We start from the raw sequence: 22,500 nt of genomic DNA, 5'->3' as shown, positions 1-22,500 counted from the left end.
GGGGCTAAAGGTCATGAGCCAGAGGTTCTTATGTCAGTCTGTCTATAATCAGGGACAGAGCTCATTATTACATGCTTGCACACGCAACACACGCCCGCATGCACTCACTCACGCACGCACGCACACACACACACACACACACACACACACACACACACACACACACACACACACACACACACACACACACACAGACACACACACACACACACACACACACACTAAGGCTGTCCCCAAACATTCAAGGTTCGAATGTTCGCTCGTTAGGGTTGGCACTCAAATCTTAATTCATGGGTTTGAACCATTCGTTTTCTGTATTTTTTATTTTTTATAAAAATAAAAATATATATTTTTTTCCTTTTTTATTAACTCGAAAATATATCTCTGCGAGAATGTTATACGTATATGTTAAAAAGTGCATTCCTGTCAGAAGTTATGTCTATCTCCTTGTTGTGCAGCTGTCCCTCTCCAAAATCCCCTGTGCACATTAACTTGGTGATGGGCCTGCAGCCAATCAGCCAATCAGCAACAAACACACACCCACCCACACACCCACACACACACACACCCACACACACACACACACACACACACACGCACACACACTAGCACGGCACAATTTGAGAAAAAGGTTAGTTCTCTCTCTCTCTCTCTCTCTCTCTCTCTCTCTCTCTCTCGCTGCGCTGTTGCGTTGTGTGTGAGTGTGTGTGTGTGTGTGTGTGTGTGTGCACGCGCATGTGCGTGTGTGTGTGTGAGACACTGATTTATTGAATATTCTGACTTTCAATTCAAATGTACATACATTTAGTTTTGATTGTATTGTTGCTTTTTGCCTTGGCAATGTAAATGTAACCCAGCCAACATGGCAACCCGCAAATGGCAACCCATGTCAACTGTCAATCAAGGCAGTATAAAGGTGACATCAGTTCCTACACTCCCCACTCCCACCTATGCAAGATGGCCGAAATGTTTGGGAGCAGCAGCAGCAGCAGGTTCCTGTTCACTGTGACAACCTTTGGTTACTCTTCGGTGAGTCATACAGGCTTGGTGTCTTAACTTGGATCAACTGGTTAACTGTTTGTTTATTTTGAAAGCATTTGATTTATGTTTGAACTTTTGGTTTAATAATTAATATTGATGTATTCTATTATAATATATATATGTCATGTTATTATAATATTATAAAATATTTTTGGCTATACAGCCACATGTGTTTCTAATGTGATGTAGGCCTACATAACACTAATGACACTTATCTTTTCTCTTCATGTAATTCCAGAATATGAAGAGTCACTGCACCAGTGGTGTAGGCAGCACCAAGCCCTGGACCCTGAGACGAGCCATGTCCGTGGGCCCCACAGCCCCACCAATTTAGGCTTCCGAGGACCCCCACCCTGGAGCCCATGCATGTGAAGTGTCCCAGACCGATGCCCCCCTCCCTGCACAAGACATTAAGGTAGGAACTGTACGCTATAGCTGCTGCTGGTGAGTACAAATCTTGTTTATTGTCCTTTGCTGTCGCTGGTGTGGTTCTGCAGGGTAGCCTACTGATGGTGTTGCTCTCGTTTGCGTTTGCGTTCCGGCTTCCTGCGGTTGCGTCGCGTCGGGCTGCCTGCTGTTGCGCTCGTTTGCGTTGCGTCTTTTGCGTCGACTGCCACAATTTCGGCCGGTTCTGTCAGTTCACCTCATTTCACCTAACTTGTGGACACTGCCTGTCTTCTGCAGAAGAACGTGATGGTTCACGGTAAGTATCTGTTTTTGTATTCTTTGCTGCTGGTAGGGTAGGGCTGGTAGGGTAGGGCACCTACAAGGGTAGGTTTTTGCGTTGCGTCGCAAACAAAGCACTTTGGCACAGGCATGGAGCTCCTGGTTTACTGGGATGGGGTTCGATTCCCTGCTGCGCCCTATGCTGATTACATTTAATCTGTTAAACAGGCATCCTTTTGCACAATAGAGCGTCTCAGTCCCTCCACCTTTCAGAACGACGAGTGGCCCAGAAAATTATTCTCCATTTCATTTTCTCCATTGGCATTTCAAAACTTATTTATTTAAAGACATTTATTTAAAGACCTTTAAGCGTCGTATACGAAGCCAACTCCTGTCGTGACAAATCATGACAACACACACAATATTTTGGACCAAATAATTACAAAGAAGAACACAACGTGTTGTAACCTGCCATTTTATCTACTTTCTAATTCTTTGTTTGGCCCGAAAAATTGTTTGTCATGATTGGTCCGAATGTTCCCTCGAAAATTCCTGCCAAAGTTCGAGTCCTAAAATAAGGGCTAGGGTACAGCCTTAACACACACACACACACATACACACATTCACAAAGGCTCAGCCAGTAAGCAACCTGCTAATCCATGGTAAAGTCTAATTTGTTGTTGTTCGATGTAAACAAAACAGGAAAAACAAACGTGCAACAGATTGCAGATTTCTCCCAAACATTCCCACACTCTCTCTCTCTCTCTCTCTCTCTCTCTCTGGACTCTCAAGGTCCCGAAGACCAGACTAAGTAGGCTTGTGTAGGCCGACAGTCATTTACTCAAATTGAGATGTATGTATAAGTATAATTATATCCATGCCAATACTATTTTTACTCAAGAAAAGGTTTGATATGCAGGCTTGTAACACGTGAGTAAAAGAACACCACCAATCAGAGTACTTCTCCCAACACTGCCCTGCTCCCAGGGGCCTCCACCCCTCCACCCCTCCTCCTCCTCCTGCTGCTGGTGGCTGTCTCCATTCCCACGGCCATGTCTCCTCACATCTGCTGCCATGGGATCAGTCTACAGCTCCATGGGATCAGTCTACAGCTCCATGGGGTCAGTCTACAGTTCCATGGCAGCTCATCCTCAACTTCTGAACGCAATTATTGCCAGTGGTGGCACGCCCGCTGGCCGAGTGGTCCAGGCGCATGCCACATATAGGCTCTGGCCTGACAGCGTGTTGCGTGTTCGAGTCCCGTTCATGACGACCTTTGCTGCATGTCTCTCCCCTTCTCTCTCTCTCCCTCTGTCCTGCCTATGTTCACTTGCCAAAAACAAACAGTTATTTTGTTTTTCGGCCAGTGTTATCAGAGAGCACAATGCAACGAAAAAGGATGTTTAAGAGAAAAGAAGGAGCTTACGTTGCTGAAATATTTTCTAGGAGTTGGAGGGAACGCAGGCACGCACTTTGGGCGATACTACCTTGATGGAAACGACATCACAAACTAACAGTGATTGTTTCCTTTTTATGTTTTCACTTTTCATCATCCTTACGTCTTAAGATAAATACTCCGCCGCCGCCGCTCTCTGTCCCCCCCTAGAGTTCAGTGGGAGTTGTGCCACTGCACACACACACACACACACACACGCACATGCACGCACACACACACACACACACACACACACACACACACACACACACACACACACACGCATGCACACACACACACACACACACACACACGGACACACACACGGACCCACACATGCACGTACCAAACATTACCAACCCATACGAGGGTGAACTGAGGTATACGCTTTGGAAGCTTTGGAAGCTTTGCCCCCCCCCCTCCCCCTTTTCTAATTCCACAGTGTTTTTCTGTTCATTGTTTTCCCCCTGCAGAGACTCTCGGTGGAGCCTGGCGCTGGTCGAGCACAAAGCCTCTTCAGTTTGGGCAGGAGGGAGCTAGCACAACCACTTCCAGATGGCACCGGCCCATGCATGGCACAACTGCCAACCTCCAGCCAACAGCCTGCCTGCCAGCCAGCCCTTCCACCGAGACCCCAGTGCACACTTGGCTTCCCTATAGGGGGTTATGGACACGGGGCTTGGAAAGAGAGACAGAGAGAGAGTGCTAAATCTTGATTGCTGCTATTTGTGCGAGAAAGAGAGAGAGAAAACTGTCCTGGCGCAGTTGTGCTTGGTTAATCAATAAAACAGCCCCTGCAGCGTCATCCAGTACTAATACTTCCCCACATATTATTACCACCACTTCAAATCTCTCCGGCGTGCTGCATAAGTGTGATGGAATGAAGCTCTGAGCTGGCGTTTGAGGGAAATAAAATGGCATGAAGAAAAGGAGAAGTAAAACAGAGAGCGACAGAGTAGGAAAAACAGGGGGATATGAAAAACATACAGTGTTCCCAGAAAGCCTCCTCTGTAGTGTTGGACAAAGACACCCTTCTTCTTTCTTCTCTTCCACTCACGCAGACAAACATTCATGCAAAGATGAGCCTACACACACACACACACACACACACACACACACACACACAGTCGCACGAGTTTGGTAAGAATGCACATACTGAATACGAGCAGAAACATGCACACACATAGATTGATGCACACATCGCATATTTGACGAGCAAGGTTTCACTGACTCCCTGCTGACCACAGGAATGTGCTTGCATTATGTTCAACACCCCCATACATACACACACACACACACACACACACACACACACACACAGGCAGGCACAGAGTGTGAGAGAATGAGACTGACAGGTCCTAAGGTCCGCAGTACAGCTGTTCACAGCCGTCACCATTCTCACAGGGACCCAGGGAACAGAGGAAGAATGTGCTCAAGTCAGCAGAGAGACAAAAGGAGTGAGGAGGAAATGAACTGGCCAGCAGCTACTAGAGCCCGGATAGCTCAGTCGGTAGAGCATCAGACTTTTAATCTGAGGGTCCAGGGTTCAAGTCCCTGTTCGGGCGTACCAGTTTTTTCCCCACACCTCTCTTGTCCTCTCGTATGTGAGCAGTGTACCTTGTCAAAGTGTGATCAAATTATAGCCTTGGGGTCCTACAATACAGGTGGCTTTTGAATCCTATATAGGTGAATTTCCTTCAGCTGGCTACCCAGGTCTAATCCTACATTACGGCCCTTAAGTATAAGTATATATTTTTCAAACTGGTGTTCGTGTCAAGAGTATACATCTATACATCTATACAGAATGTTATAATTCTAGGCAAAAATATTCACAGACGCAATTTCGGATAATGCATACATCACCCATTCGCCGCCGCAGTTCATTGGAGCGACTTGTATCGCAGGATAGGCGGAAGTCAAGCAGAAGTGCAGAAGGCATGCTGCCGCTCAAAGTGACTACTGGCCAATCACAGCGCATCTTATCAATGAAATTCAAAGGAGCTTTATTGGCATGAGAAAACAAATGTTTACATTGTCTCTGATTGGCCTGCCAAACGTCCCCTTCTGTGACGCACTCGGAAGCTTGCCTTCCCTGAAATGGCGCCCGAGATGCAGACGCCCCAGAGCCGGAGGAGGCTTCTACCTTTCTATGTCTATGCTGCAGGGCCTGTGTTTGTGTCTGTGTATTGTGTACTCCCCTTGTCTTGTTCTTCCCACAGGTCCTGTAAGCTGGGCCAAGACAGCTTACAGAAGTAAAGGTCATGGTCACGTGACTGGGCTGCCCCGCCGCCATGATGCTCTCAGTTGCTAACCTTGCAGTGAATGGAGCCGGCTGGACCAGCTCATGAACAAACACTATTTATGAACCATTGAGACCTTTGTCATATAATCGGTTCAGGAATATAAAAGAAGACACAGGTTGCTTTCCAATAACTTGCTTTTCGATGTGCACATTACATCATTTTATCTAAATTTCAGTTTCAGTCTCGGAGGTATCGAGATATTTGGTTGGCAGACAGGAAATGGTGGACAGTCTTGCGATACTTGGCACGTTCAGAAAATAGTTTGTGCTCTTTAGATACCTCTATAAAATTACACAGTGTACACATCGAAAAGCAACACAGCAGGCAGGTATATTCTTTTATTTTCCTGAACCGATTATATGACAAAGTCTCAATGGTTCATACATAATGTTTGTTCATGAGCTGGTCCAGCCGGCTCCATCCACTGACATGTATTTCATCGAACTTCCGGTTTGCCACAGAGAGTGGCATGGCGTATAGCCCAGTCTCGTGACCATGACTTTTCCTTCTCATCTGTTCCTAGGGGGCTAAGGGTTCCAATAAGGGCATTGCAAGCACCTGGTCAGTGGTCTATGCGGTCTATGCATAGATTATATATATAATAGAGACATCACCGGATTTCTCCTCCTCATGTGCTCACCCAGCACATCAGGCGAATTCACCCCTTCTTCAAGGAATACAACAATACAGCATTCTGGGATGCATTTGGGCCAAACACATGAACGAGTATCGTGTGTGCGTGCACTGCGAGCGAGTCAACAGCACCGCTGTTGTATTGGCAAAGATGGTTTATGTATTGTGACGGCCCTGCCCCCTCTGCCTCTGCACAGTAGGCTATCTGGCAGCCTGGGTGATTAGGGCAGAGTGGAGCAGGCCGTCAGGCCAACTGTGTACACCTGAGTGGGGTGTGGTTTGGGAGAGTATATAAGGGCCTCTCCTTCCATGCTCTCAAGCCAGCTATCTTACCTTCCTTTCAAGCAGTTGCACACCTTTTACAACACTCACACACAGCACACTCCATACATGACTGATTACTGACATTGTCACATCTCATACCAGTTTATTTGATGATTGCTTAACTTATTTTAATTTAGAATAATAAATATATAATATAAAAGGTTGGCCTTGTGTGTGGACTTCCTTTTTGTCATGTATTGCCCTAGAGTGCATGACAGTATAAAGATGGGCCAACTTCATTGGAGCCACTAGACGCGAAATGGTACACAAAGCCTACACAAATCGTCTCCTAAATATAGTAGGCGTGGTTTGCTTCTCCCCGACCTCCAGCCTAGATGATTTGGATCTATCTTATTAAAAAGTCTCTCCCTAATAGAGTTGTAGAATGGCATTTCATTTTCAATTTCCTTTAGATCACACAGACTACATAATCTATCATCCTGAACCATGCCTACATATCTGCCTGTCTCAATATGCAGACCAAGTATGCCAGCTCTAATAGGATAGTTTCTAATCGTTTTAAATATGTCCATTCATTTCACGTTATAATATTCACATATTCTCATCTTAAATGTTGTGTTGTCCGTGAAATTGCAGATGGACAGAGAGAGGCTTCCGGACTCATCTCAAATCTCGCGAGAGTTTGTTGCTGGGATAAAGAAATAACAAAGTAGATTTTTCTGATTTGTCTCGCTAAAAGAAGCCACTTTACTATGAATACCTTGTAAATATTGTGCTTTGTGCTCCTGCATCTTTCTTAAGTACATCCACATATGTTAGTATGGGACGTCCTCATGACCGGTGCCCATGTGTTGGTTCCCATAGCACCAGTTTGTGGCTGGGAGCTCTTGGTGTCTGTGGCTGTGTCCTGCTAGTCTCATTCTCTAATGAATATAACTAATTATGTGGTAGAATAGAGTGCAGTAGTCAAGTGTCCTAAAGGGACCAGTGTTAAGCACCACTGCTATAGTCCTAAACTAAACCCCCTCAATCACTGTTAATCAATGAGCCATGACACCTGCTGCGCATCCCACCCTGTCAGGACCCTCCGCAAGTCAGTACAGGTCTTTAACCACATGAAGGCCTAGCACCCTTATTCATGTCATAAGTGACCTTCCAGCAAAAATAGGTGAACACTGAACATTCTGTGAAAATAGCACATCTAAGTTCACAAAAAGTTAAGTTGCGACAAGTTGTGACAGCATTTGGTGCAGCTACTTTCGCCATTTGACATACAACAAAATATATAGGGTTTAAGTAGTTAAAGGGATGTCCACATGCAGACACACCAATCACCATCTGTGTAGCTATATCGTTCATCACTGTCATCGTTGAAGGTGTGGTGTAGACTCTACCATCCACTTGAGTTTGAACAATTTTTTAAACGATATATTTATAGTTATAGTGCTCCGTGTGTGACGGCCCTTAAATCAACTTCCCCGCTGTCCCTTTGTCCATACTGTGGCCACAGAGTTACGAGCCAGCAACTCCAGTAGCACTACAAACAAGTGGCGAGGGAAGTGTGGAGAGGGTGGATGGGAGAGAGAGAGGGGGACAGGATGTTGTGATGACAGAGCTGTGTACCAAGAGACCAGAGACGTGAGTCGAGACATAAAACCACACACACGAGAAGGGAAAAGATCAGTTGATTTGATCAGCTTTGATTTCATTTCATTAGATTTTGCATGTACAGTACATGACATGTGCATTGTTCTGTGGGTTGGCGTGAAATTTGTGTACGCTCACATGTATATTTGTATGCATGTGCGTGTTTGTGTAGTAGGCGTGTGATCTGTACGTACTGTACTGTACCCATGTGTGTACCTGTGTACATCATAAAGATATGTCGTAAAGATAAACGTGTGGAATATCACAGTAAAATGTCGGGTCTGGTGAGTGAGGAATCTATGGCAAGAATCCCAACAAAACAAATGCTCAAATGCACAAATGTTTTGCAACAAATGTGGCATTTGAAGACGTTTGATAGGTTCATTCCAGGCCAATAGAGGGAAGTAAATAGCCCCTGCCTCCCCCTGGCTAACCAACCACGTGAAAGCCTACTAACTGCAGTTCACTGGGATCCCCCATGGCTCTGTACAAGGTCGGCTCCTTTTTTCCCCTCTACAAAGTGGACCACACATTTTGCTTGCGACCTTGTAGATCGTCTCTTTTTGCGGAATGTCCGCCCTCGTTATACGAGCACTAGGCTCCAAGTGATTAAACACCCATACAGAAGTGTTCCGTAACTCTTGATCGCGGTAAAAATGGTCTCCCTTTAGTTCTTTGGGTTTTTCTTCTTTAAGAATGAGGTCATGTCCGAGCACAGCAGTGGAACAAACCGTCTAATGGTCTCTCCACAAAGGTTCAGATGCTGTGATGCCAGGAACACTGGAGATACTGTTGTCCATGTAACTGCCACAGTAACACCAAAGAAACAGCAGAAAGAACAAGGGAGAAAACAAACAATGGACTTGTTGATACCTCTCGGCGAGAAAGGGAGAAAAAAAAGGGGGAGGAGAGATGGGGGGGTTGTAGAAAATGAGAGAGGCATCTGACAGACAACCACACAAGAAAAATTCCAGAAGCCGTCTGCAAATACCAGAGCCCTGGAGGAGAGGGATGTGTTTGGCGAGCGTGCGTGTGTCTGTCTGTCTAGGTGCACACTCCAGAAAAGAAGAAAAAAACAGGGAGGATAGCGAGGGAGATAACGGCATATAAACAAGAGAAAGAATGTGCAAGAAAATAAGGCGAGTGCAGAACTCTGCACAGTGCACACTCTGCACAGTGCACACTCTGCACAGTGCACACAGTGCACACAGTGCACACTCCGGAGTGTAAAAATGGTCCCAAGTGGATCAAAAGAACACTGAGGATTTCACTGTAAAGATGAGAGAGAGAGAGAGAGAGAGAGAGAGAGAAAGGGAGAGAGGAAAACGGCAAACGAGGGGAATGACACTAAAAGGAAAGAATGCACTAATGAATGCATGGAGGAGAACGGGAGAAAGGGTGTCAAAGTTTCACAGCCCTACAGGAAGATGACTGGAGAGATGCTGATCACATTATGCGGACGCACGCACGCACACAGACACACACACACACACACACACACACACACACACACACACACACACACACACACACACACACACACACGCACATCTATACAGTTCTGTATGAAGGTTAATCAAACAGAATAACAGAAGCGTGCAGATCCGCAGCTCGCAGTACGTACCGAGAGAAGCCGTCATGTCACCAATGATGCTTTCGCAGGAGAATCCACACCGCGCTTCACTTCTCCACAGATGATCACCACGCTCTGCCTTCAACTCACACTCTTTCACTTCCCCTCTCACCGGTCACCCTCTCTCTCCCCTCTAACTCTCCCTCTCTCTCTCTCTCTCTCTCTCTCTCTCTCTTTCTGTCTTCTGACACAGCTGGTCTTCCCCGAGGGGGTCTGTGTCCGTCTACCGTCCGGTACACGTGAAGAGAGTCTGTTCTAGACACCCCGTCACCCCTGAACCCACACAACTACTAACTCCTCGTCTCGCTGTCTCCTCACACCTCTCTGACTCTGTCTGTTTCCCTCGATGTGACTGAGAGAGGAAAAGTAATAACGAAAAAAACAAAGTAAATGGAAGCTCGCTGTGTCTTGGCTGGGTGAATGGAGCTTTCTTCAGATGCTGGAGAGAGAGAGAAAGAGAGAGAGAGAGAGAGCAGCGCGCCTGTGGAGTGGAGTGAAGGGGGGGGGGCACCAAGTTGGAAAAATAGTAGCTCGCCGTTTTGTGCCGTGCCGCCGGGTTGTTGTGACACCGCTTGAGTCCGAATTCTATGGAGGGAGGGACTGAGGGAGGGGAGGAAAGGAGTGAGAGAGAATGGAGGGAGGGAGGGAGGAGGGTGTGTAGAATTCCCCTGGCCCCTTGTCTACATAATCCCCCTGCCCCCTTCCTCCGGCTGACCAGTGAGCATTGTTTCTTGCTGGTGGCTGGGGGGGAGACCACCGCATGCTGTTTTCCACCAATCAGAATTGCATTCTGCAATCGGTGTGGGGGGGTGGAGGGGTTAGAGGTCGTATGTGCCCAAATGGGGGGGGGGGGGGGGGTATTATGGACTTCGCTGTCAGGGCATGTGTCCAGTCCACCCACCATCTGCTCTCCACACACACACACACACACACACACGGAGACAAAGGCATGTGGACACAGACTGACCATGTCTCCTGCCATGTGTCTGATCTTAACACACATAAATTAGACCGTGAAAGCTCTCAATTTAATTATCTCACATTTGCTGTTGTTTCAATAGGAGCATGTGTGTGGTGCGTGCCTTATCTTAACCCGCGGGTCAAAGGAAATGAGTCGGAATGGACATATGTCGTGCGTCGTACGTCCATCTGTTTCTTTTTCCATCAGAATGAAATGAATAGGACTTCCGGCGCTGATGTACCACGCCCGGTATGATGAGGAGGTCAACGCGAGGTGCACACAGCACATTCTTATAGGCACTTCACTTGGCCCTGCAGCGCTCCACCACCACAATGCCACTCCAAACCCCAGAGGTCCTTCAGCTCTCTCACTCATCGTATAGACATCCACCCATGTGACAAACGTTGCCCTTTGAGACACTCCCTTTAGACTCTCCCCTGCCCTTTAACACCGACTGTTCGCATACACACCATGCAGTGTTTGGCAGAGTGGGGCCATCTGGCCCGCCGAAAAACTCAAAAAACCCTAAACAGTCACATTCCTCTGGCTGAGAACTCCTTCTTCCACTGGCTGGCTACTTGTGTGCAACTGTTTGTTTTCATTTTGGCCACAAGTACACAAAGGAAATGCCATTACATTACATAAGGTTTTTAAGCCCTAGCTGTGCTTCCCCGACAGGAGGAAATGAAAAGAGACAACTAAGACATTGTCAGGAGGGTTCGTCTCAGTGTCGATGACATACGGCCTACATAAATAACGCACAGTGACAAAGGCTATGCAGCATTTCAAGTACGCCACTTGGCATGTGGCATGGCCATACCATATGTGCCATCGGCATCTTATTTAACCTGTCTTTAACCGGGACGTCCTATTGAGTTTAAACTCAAGAGGACATCCTATACATTAACCCTGGTAACTCTATTTTGGGCATGTTATTATATAAGGGACAATTCTCAAAAATAGCCTAGGCCTAATGTTCTTATTAGATACACATACAGCGATTTGCGCAGAGAAAATAGCAGATATGCAAGCTCTGAGCTGGTACATTGGCTATGTTCCACATAGGACGGTGTCAGGCTACAGGCCACAGTACTTTTGCAAGACAGAAGTGGTTCACTGTACCTAGCATCTGGAACAGTGGTTCCAAAACCTTTTCATGTCAAGGACCCCCCAAATTGACAAGATATTTGAAAAGATATGCCAGGGACCCCCATAAGAGAAGATTTGTTCGAGATTTGTGTCGGGACCCATTAGGGTCCATTTGGTTCCATTTGTACACTCTCAGAGTTACAGACCCATAAAGGGTCCATTTGGTTCCAAACTATCATTTAGCTGGGGACCCCCTGGAACTCCCTCAAGGACACCTGGGGGTCCCCGGACAGTGCGTTGGAGTCACGCTCATCCACCTGTTCATCCACCACCACCAAAACTCCCATGTTACTGCCCTGGTGACTGGTCACTGTATGCTACTGCTGTTCACCCACCACCACCAGAACTCCCATGTAACTGCCCTGGTGACTGTATGCTACTGCTGTTCACCCACCACCACCAGAACTCCCATGTAACTGCCCTGGTGACTGTATGCTACTGCTGTTGTTTTGGAGCCTTCTGCTGTTCCTCTTCAGTAATTGCTATCCTCCTCAACAGTATAGCCCCTGCGGGGTCTGTGTGTGTGATTACCACAACAATGACCGCAAACACACACACACACACACACACACACACACACACAAAAACACCAACAAAAAAAAGAGAAGGGGGAAAATCATTAAGTGAAGGGGAATTTAAGTGCTCTGTCCTGGAATGGCTGTTTACCCAGACTTTAGTCTCTCTTTAACATGGGAAACAGGAAGCGCCGTCTGCACCCAAAAAGTGGAAGAGAGAGGAAGATAGAGAGATAGAGAAAGAGGGAGAGAGAGAGAGAAAGAGAGAGAGAGAGAGAATCCATGACTTTTCGCTTCATTATTCTGTCTACTCAGTGGAGGAAAAGCATCAGCTGGTGTTTCATATATCTCTCTCTCTCTCTCTCTCTCTCTCTCTCTCTCTCTCTCTCTCTCTATCTCTCTCTCTCTCTCCATCTCTCTCTCTCTCTCTCTCCTCATCTCTCATCCTGTCACCTGCCTGCTCAGCTAAACATGTTTACAATACACAGGTGGACATGCCATTTAAAGGGCTCCTCTGTCGCCGGTACAGACCAAAGTGGCGGCATAAATAGGCTTTCTAATGCGTCGTGACCTCAGGTAAACAGAATAAGACATGGTCGCCAGCTCAGGGTTTGCTTTGCTTTGGGTTTGATTTTGAGAACCGAACTGAGTGACATTTTTTCCCCCTTTTTTTGTCATGACACAGCAGGATGTCCTATATCTCCCTCCCTGAGCCCTCGCTGTTACTTTAACTCGGAGAGTATACAAATGGAACCAAATTTGGTCCCGGGACGGTTCCACCAGGATTTCACTGTGAGGACCCTCCGGATGTCCCACCAGAGAATGACTCCTCCCCTCTCCCCCTGCCTCCTCCCAGAACAGGAAGTGAGTGGACATCCTGTCAGCAGTGCTAACTTCCTCGCTCCAGTCCACTATTATTAGCAGATGTTCGGTTATCAGCTGTCTTCGGACAAATGAGATATACGAGAGACCTCCCACAGTGGTATTGATATTGTTTTAAATGAATATCTTCACTCAGGTAGTTCCCACACGCTCACACACCTGCAGAGAACCACACACACTCAACACAACTGGTGGAGAGTGCCAGGCGCGGGCAATCTCAGCTGTAATTGTTGAGCGGTTCGTGTTCACTTTCATCCCATGCAGTCGGGGTCACAGACCCACTTCTCTTAAACTCTAGATTTAGGCTCTAAATCTGCAGGCTCAAAATAAAATAATAATAATCTGGGGTATTTTGGGCCTGAAACCAGTCCCAATGTCATTATCATCCACCATCTGTACATACACCCATAAACCCCACATAGATCAAGTCATCAAAGAAAGGTATGTAGTCTACTGTACTGTAGGCCTACTCTATGCCGGTAAAGTCACAGCGCAGGTATGTACTGTACTTTATATACCAGCAGAGGATTCCAGCCTGCCACTGAACCCTATCGCGTAACAATCACAGCTCTGGTGTTTGGGTTAAGACTTCAGTCCCCTAGTCAACCACACTGAGCACACTGCTACTTAATCACACTAACTGTGTGTGTGTCTGTCTCTGTCCCTCTCTCCCCCTCTCCCTGTCACGCACACACACACGCACGCACGCACGCACACACAGACACACACAAACACACACACACACAAACACACACACTGGGGAAAGTGTATACCTTGTGTTGTCCTGTAAGGCTCCCACTGTCCACCCGACGGTCCCGACGGCCTCAGCTGAGAAAACTCTCCAAAACCTTTCACTGAGGGTGGAGACAGAGAGAGAGAGAGATAGAGAGAGAGACAGAGAGACAGAGAGAGAGAGAGAGAGAGAGAGGGGGGGAGGACGACTGATAAGATTCCATACACAGAAACGGCCCACACCCAGAAGTCTCCATTGGGAGCTGCTGCCTTACCGTAGGGCGTCGGAGGAGACACAGGGAACGAAGGGGTCGGCGGTGGGATCAGTGCACAGCTGTCCGCCATAGAAGTGTGACTCCCGTTGTCCACCCTGTCCGTGTTATAGAGAGGCCCTCGCTCGGTGTCCACGCTGTCTGTGTTATAGAGAGGCCCTCGCTACGGGAAACAAATGTGAGAAAAACCATACCTTTTAGGAGGGAAAAAAGTGAAGGAGGAAAAATGAGATTTATCAGAAGGTCCTTCTGAGAAGCCCCCCCCCCCCCCCCCCCCCCCCCTGTGCGCGTGCACACACACACACACACACACACACACACACACACACACACACACACACAGAGTAGACATCACGTCTTGTGATCTCTGTATGCCAATGTTTTGGTGTAAACAGTCAGCCTATTCATGCAGTCCCACCATGAGAATGGAAGTCGGAGCAGTAATGTCACTGGGTCTGTGAACCCACCCCAAAGCCACCCTGTGATCTGAACACATGCAACCCATTCTACCACACTAAGCTATGAGGGCCCGGCCCTGCACTGCCTGGCCCTGCACTGCCTGGCCCTTGCACTGCCTGGCCCTTGCACTGCCTGGCCCTTGCACTGACTGGCCCTTGCACTGCTAGCATCCGAAAAACTAAGAAAGAAGTGGAAAGAACAGAATGAAAACTAGAAATGTGCACTGCTCTGTTCCCTACCCATGGCCTAGCTGTTACAGCGCCAAGAAGAGGACAATTTGAAGCTTTTGGGGTGCCAGATTGTCTTTGGACAACTGGGATGCAAAGTTCAGTGTTCAGATCAGTGTTGGGAAGTAACACGCTCACTCTCCCTGTAGTTTACTATACTATACATCTCTCTATCCTTGCTCTACTTCACCTTTCACTCGCTATCTCTCTCTCTCTCTCTCTCTCTCTCTCACACACACACACACACACACACACACACACACACACACACACACACAAACGGTCTGTGGCCAAAGACACATCATTGTCTGCCTTCGTTATAAATGTATGCTTTCTGTGTGTGTCAACACACGATATTCACAGAGAACCAACAATGCGGACGTGGACATGGCGTTAGAGATGGTGTTAGACATGGCGTTGCGTGAGCGCTTCTAGTTATACATACTGTAGGACCACGATGGTTGTGTTATCCTTTTAGCCAACGTTTTTTTCTGTACGTCCGTGCATTTATCTACTCATCCAAGGGACCCTCAGTCATCCAAGTACACTCTCAGAGTTATATGGTGGTCCCTGCGTATGGTGGTCCCTGGACTAGAGGTAGTAAATGGGGTGTAATAGCTGTTAGTCACAAGAGGTGCGTGCTGCATGTGTTTTACCTGAGAGGTCAGGGGGCTGAGGCTGGGGGCCGGGGAGGTCCTGAAGGTGTGAGCGCTGCCCCCTCCCCACGCTGGACTACTGCCCCCTCCCCACCCTGGACTACTCAAACAGGAGTAGTCTGTCACATCGGTCAACTGCTTCTGACGCCGCCAGCCTGAGACAGAGAGACAGACAGACAGACACAAAGTAAAGTTCATAAGCTTAGATCTTCTTTTTTCTTTTTTAAGATAAGAAAGTGAAATTGTATTCACTCATCAGCACTACAAAGCTTGCAAATGAGGTGATGTTGCGAGTTTGTCCCAGTCAGTATGCAAATGACTTGGCATCGGTAACAGCATACATTACAGCATGTGGGTGCCATCTTCTGGGAACTAAAGCCTGTGTGACTAAAATCTGACTTTTACGCTGGCCAGATGCTGAGGGGTCGTGGAACGGTGGAATCTTCTCGGAAAACACATCTGCTGGAGCAATCAATATCTTCGCTGTAGCCTGTGTGTGGAGCTATTACCCCCTGGGGCAGAACTTTTTCCAGTCAAAATGAAGAAGAGAGAGAGAGAGAGAGAGAGAGAGAGAGAGAGAGAGAGAGAGGATTCCACATGCATCCCTGCTCATACCACAGCCTGGGCCTCAAACCAAACCTGCTGTGATTCCTATCACCATGGCAGCCAGATCTGTATCGTGGAGAATGGACAGCGGGCGTTTGAAGTGTTGATGAAGAAAGGAGTGGGAGCGAGCCATGAGGCACAACACAGAGCCAGGCTACTGTACCTGCTTCTGAGTCTGGAGAGGGCATGGGTATGTTGAGTATGGAGAGGGCATGGGTATATTGAGTATGGAGAGGGCATGGGTATGTTGAGTATGGAGAGGGCATGGGTATGTTGAGTATGGAGAGGGCATGGGTATGTTGAGTATGGAGAGGGCATGGGTATGTTGAGTATGGAGAGGGCATGGGTATGTTGAGTATGGAGAGGGCATGGGTATGTTGAGTATGGAGAGGGCATGGGTATGTTGAGTATGGAGAGGGCATGGGTATGTTGAGTATGGAGAGGGCATGGGTATGTTGAGTATGGAGAGGGCATGGGTATGTTGAGTATGGAAAGGGCATGGGTATGTTGAGTATGGAGAGGGCATGGGTATGTTGAGTATGGAGAGGGCATGGGTATGTTGAGTATGGAGAGGGCATGGGTATGTTGAGTATGGAGAGGGCATGGGTATGTTGAGTATGGAGAGGGCATGGGTATGTTGAGTATGGAGAGGGCATGGGTATGTTGAGTATGGAGAGGGGGCATGGGTATGTTGAGTATGGGGGGGCAGAGAGAGATCCAGAGAGGCTGAGGAAGAGAAAGTGAGTTAAAGGGACATTTCACCGCTCAAAGAAACTCGAGTCACCAAATTTGCACTCTATGTCGAGACAAATAATGTATTCTTTGTGTGTTTGACTAGGGTTTGACTAGATGGCTGAATTCCTACAATGACCACAATGCTTTGGTGCACTTACCCCACCTTATGGAGAGGGGGAGGGCTGTCTTACGGAGACAACATAGTGCAGGAGGAAAGTGAGACCAGTGTCTGTGACATCAGACACTTTGAAATACTAAAATATCTAAAAACTCTAATTATCTAAACTCTAAATTACACACATAACCCCCCCCAGGAAAGTGTTTCTTGTCTCCCAAACATCATTAAAATAATTGTCTCCCAAACATCATTAAAATAAGGGGTGAAGTGGCCCTTTAAGTTCATCCACTAGCAAGCCCCGAAGTCACATACAAGCGAAGCGATTCCCTTCTAGAAAGTAGTTCAGTTAAGGCCTGCTGAAGGCCTTCTTTTCAGGAAGGTGTTTTTGTCAGTGTCTGGTATCATGTGATACCTACGTGTGGGAGGGTTACGCTCTGTTGAGGAATGCTCCTCCAGATGATGAGAGGGAGGCAGAGCTGGGATAATGGCAACACATCGGGGAGAGCCGGACCATGTTTGCATCAAACTTCAAACACATTCCGAAGCACTGACAAAATCCTGCCTCTAAACATCTTGAAAAACACACGCTACACGGACACGCACGCATGCGGACGCATGCGGGTGCACACACACACACACACACACACACACACACACACACACAAAGTCAAAACAAGCCAGCAGTGAAATATTATAGTTACCTCTCCCAATGAGCCTTCAGGACTTATCTCTCTCTCTCTCTCTTTCTCACACACACACACACACACACACACACACACACACACACACACACACACACACACTTCCCATGCTCAAATTCCATGATTCGGGGGAGAGGTGCACAGGAGACCTCCTGTTGACCTGGCAGCGCACAATGGCGCCGGGGTCAAGAGTCAGCGGTCTGCTGTGAAGTAAGCATCGCGTGGCACATGGCCCCGGGTCCCCCGCTAACCACGGCCGTCTGTGAGCGCCGCGGACCTGGACAGACGTGATTTAAAACCTGCCAGGGCCGCTCGCTCAGTCACCTCGGCCCAGAACTGTCAGAGAGGTGTCCCCGCTGAGCCATATAGCACCAAAGCTCGACTGGGCTCAGCTTTAGCTGGAACAGCTGCTCGGTACGCACAAGAACACGATGGGGGCAGGAAGTGATGACACCGCTCCATCACACCTATGACCCACGCTCGTCAAGCAGAAAGTGGAGCTATGTGGCTGGCTCTCTGGGGTACGACCTGGCGGATATGAGAGGCCGTGAATCTGTCATGTATACTATGCACTGGACTGGAAAGACTGCAGGGGGTTTATCCACTTAAAGGAGCACAAACCTTATCTTCATATAATTGGTCCTACCTAATTCTCATTATAAGATGCCACCATGTCTGGCTACTCTCTCTGTGCCTCAGATGTGGCCTGTGTGGACAACAAGATTTCAAACCTTTTTGGTATTCTTTGATTGATGCATTGCAACAACTATATCAGTACGGTTGTAGATTGTATTAGACTGGAATCAACCCTGATAATGTCATCGGTATGCAGGTTTTTGAGGGCCGCTAGCCCCTCCTATGCCCAGCTGTGTGTGTTTGTGTGTTCCCCATAGCGATGATGATGGATACGAGAACACTGCCTTAAACAAAGTTTGCAGGAGGTCAAACCAAATCACAGAACACAGGGAAATAAATTATAACCCCTTTCCCACTTGCATAAATGCACAATGTTCTTCTGTATATTTCATTTTGGCATCCTGTGGGAACAGGCGCCGTTGTTGAATGCTGTTATATAATCGTACCATCAATATCACGTCCCTACCTTGTCCAGCATTGTTAGAAACATCTGTTTACTGGTAACGCCATGACAATCCGTCACGACGTTGCTTACTAAGAGTTATTTCTATGAAGAAACTGTAATAATGTTGGTGTGCAACAGACTGACTGGAAGCTATGGTGGAGAAAGCATGTGTGTGTGTGTGTGTGTGTGTGTGTGTGTGTGTGTGTGTGTGTGTGTGTGTGTGTGTGTGTGTGTGTGTGTGTGTGTGTCATGTGTTTTTACATGAGTGTCTAACTACGATCTGAGTAATACAGAGAGAGAGAGAGAGAGAGAGAGAGAGAGAGAGAGATATCTGTGACCTGCAGTATAGTTAAATTAAAATAACATTTGATTATCCAGTCTGCCAGCCTGCAGATAGATAATTATGTGTTTTTAAAATATATACTAATTAATGCCATATATTGTCATCACCAAAAGCCTGGTCCCATTGCATTCATCTAACGTGGGAACATGCACATTATGGTACTTTAAGGTGAAGGCCATGTGTATGATTCTAGACTATATGCCGGCAATTAATGTTAATTTTTATGCAGCAATACTGGTATTCCAGTGGAAACTGGAAAGGGCAACTAAAGTGAAAGGAATTGCTCGCCAGGTAGGAGCTAAGGCAGATTGTATGCTACAGTATATTGAATAAAGAAGCAAAGAATGGTTCTTGAATCTGGACTGATTTCCTGACATTAAAACAGGAAACGTATTCCAAAGGGACGAGCCCCACGTATGAAAAAGCTCTGACCCCAGCTGTTTTCTGTCAAATATAATTTATTACATAACAAGGAGTCCCGCATACTGTACTGCACACTGTAATGGACACAATCTGTTTATCTTTGATCTGAAATGCTTTGGCAACAAAGTTCTCATCTCTCCAGCTATGAACTGAAATGAACTGAAACGATCGCTGAAATGAACGTGTACAGGCTTACTGTAAATTATCACTGTCCGATGTACGCATGTCCAGAAGGGTTACCTTTCAGGAAATGGAAAAAATAACCTGTCTATATGGAGCCAATGTAGTTATTATTTAGTCACAAGCTCGTATACTTTTCATTGGTTAAATATATTTGATAAAACTCATTTAATTTCATTCACTGTTGTAAGTGTTAATTGAGCATGTCGGTTGCCCGGTCAACAAGCTCGATCTGCAAGCTTCTAGATTGGATATGTTAGCTACTTTTGTGCAATACTGTCATACAGTGTAGTATAAAAAGGGCGTTTATTTATGAAAACAAAGCAAAACATACAGAGATGTAATATGGAGATACAAGGTTTCTATACCTAATGGCAACAATATGGTATTATTAGATGGCTTATTATGTGGCTTATAGAATTTAACTGAAATTAACTTGTACTGTCTTACAGTATAAGTATAGGAAAGCAGTTGTGGTTTCTGGGAACCAATAATTCTATACAATATCTCAGGTTATTGAACAAATGTACAGTTTACAAATGTAAACTGTTGTATTAGTAATACATTATTGGAGGCAATGTCATGCTTTTTAAGTTATGATGGAGGGACAATGGCAATGTGAGCATGGTTTAAGTTCTGATGGAGGGACAATGGCAATGTGAGCATGGTTCCTGCTCTGTTTCAGTGTCCTAGCTGCACTGACTGTTTCTGTACTTACATAATGTGTTCTTTCACCTCTGTATGTTTCCCAGTCATTCTGAATGGGGCTGATTGGATGAATAAACAATGCTCTAGTGTATATAGACCAGAGGTCCTGATTTTATTTTACATTGCTTACATAGCAGGGATACCGACTACCTGTTTAATCAAATGTTTCCACCCTTTCAGCAAATACCACCACACACACACTCACGCACATGCACACATACACCTTCTGGAACAAACATATCTGTGTGTGTGTGTGTGTGTGTGTGTGTGTGTGTGTGTGTGTGTGTGTGTGTGTGTGTGTGTGTGTGTGTGTGTGTGTGTGTGTGTGTGTGTGTGTGTGTGTGTGTGTGTGTGTGTGTGTGTGTGTGTGTGTGTGTGTGTGTGTGTCTCTCCCACTCTTTCTAGTGGAGATTTCCACAATCGGCCGGTGCTTCAGTGAGTTGTATAAAGGTTCTCTGTGTGTCCAGGCTCTACTATGCCATGGTTCTAACCCCTCCACCCCCGGCAAAACAACACAGAAAACGTTGGCACAGGTGTATTTTCCTTAGCCTGCCATGCCGGTTGCCTGGCTCACACACACACACACACACACACACACACACACACACACACACACACACACACACACACACACACACACACACATGCACGCATATACACAGGACTGTTGTGTGTCTCTGTACTGAGCGACTGCCACAGGAGTTCCCTTAGGAGGAGACATGGAAAATGCTGACAAATTAATTCAAAGTTGTATGGTCTAAAACAGTGGTTCTCAAAGTGGGGTCTGTGGACTCCCAGACCACCATAACCATATAGCCGATCGTTGTGAGCTTGTAGATCTGAGACATTTGAACACAAATGGTCCTCGACACTGTCGACACAACATATTCTCAGATGGGGTCAAATAGGTATTACTTTGGGGGTCCTTGACATGAAAAGGTTGATATACTGTCTACAATATCATGGTGCTGTACTGATTCCAGGCATTCAGGCTGGTGCTCCGCTATATTCAACCTTTGACGCACCCACCATCTGGGACATCCACTTTGGACGAGCCCCCATTTCGATCACCCAGATTCAAACCAACTAGCACATGGTTTATACCTACTTGCACGCCACTGTCGTGCGACAACATTACAGAGAGCAACACAGCATAAATCAGCTTTAACAATCATCCAAAGTGGAATCCCCTCTGGGATTCCTAAGGCAGCTCTCCACCGCACCGATGTCAGCGGTGGTAAGTGGAAAATCTACTGTTGGGCGGTGGGTACAATGTTGCGTCGGGTCGCAAGTTGTAGCAGCAGGCCATAGGCTATTTTTAGCACCATAGTAGCCTTCTATCGTGTTGGCTCTCAGGTGCATTCAGCTACTTTTTTCACACCTTCCAACCGATCTCCGGAACTTCATTCGACTCCCAGTCTGTAGTAATCTGTAGTCTGTTTGGTGGAGAGCTACCTTAAAGTTTAGGGAGACACCAGACTTCCAGCCTTCTGTCAAGGCCCCTCTATAATACTTACACCTTACATGTTATTAGCATTCAAAGTACTAATGGTATATGGTTGCATATGAGAGTGTGAATGGATAGGTGAATGACCCATTGTGGCCAGTTCTTTTTATTTACCTGATTGGTGAGTTTGTCCACTGTGGCTGAGGCCGTTGGTGTAGAGGGACGCGGAGCGGGACAGGGGGGCGCAGCGGGTTGGGACGGGCACAAAGGTGGGGTCCAGGTCTAAAATCAGCTGGTTGAGCTGCTCTATGGACTCGTCGATGTCCGTGGCCAAGGAGGCCAGCTCCTCCTCCTGGCACGGCTCCATGGACGAGGAGGAGGCGTGCGCGTTGTTACTGTGCGCGCTGTCTGTGTGTTGCGTGACCAGTGACTCCTCGTCGACCACCACCCCTCTCTGCACTGCCTCCCTGCTGCTGGTTCCTCTGGGTGGCGTGTCGGGGGCCACCAGCGGCGGAGGGGTCTCCTGGGAGTTGCTATGCACTCCGTTCAGCCTCTCTTCCCCCGCATCCGCCACAGTGTAGGTGGGAAGGAGGGCGTCCGCTGTCTGCTGCTGCCTCACCCAGGTGTGGGTGGAGTATTCGCTGCTCTGCGCCTGGGTTTCA

General features: G+C 47.1%; 1 protein-coding gene across 3 annotated transcripts in view; it reads right to left on the bottom strand.

Moving 5' to 3' along the window:
- Positions 1-22,500, bottom strand: part of tns3.2 (tensin 3, tandem duplicate 2) — a 50,676-nt gene that overhangs the window by 10,636 nt on the left and 17,540 nt on the right. For all 3 annotated transcript variants that reach the window (XM_080770796.1, XM_080770798.1, XM_080770797.1), the window contains exons 13-16: positions 22,013-22,500; positions 15,497-15,651; positions 14,158-14,317; positions 13,924-14,004 (exon numbers count right to left, since the gene is read on the bottom strand). The exon at positions 22,013-22,500 is cut by the window's right edge and continues 502 nt beyond it. In XM_080770796.1, coding sequence (XP_080626922.1) covers positions 13,924-14,004; positions 14,158-14,317; positions 15,497-15,651; positions 22,013-22,500 — 884 coding nt within the window. The remainder of the gene's footprint in view (positions 1-13,923; positions 14,005-14,157; positions 14,318-15,496; positions 15,652-22,012) is intronic.

The sequence above is a fragment of the Protomyctophum bolini genome (genome assembly GCF_963924005.1).
Source record: "Protomyctophum bolini genome assembly, chromosome: 8".
NCBI lineage: Eukaryota > Metazoa > Chordata > Actinopteri > Myctophiformes > Myctophidae > Protomyctophum > Protomyctophum bolini.
This window is presented reverse-complemented; position numbering and strand designations above follow the sequence as displayed.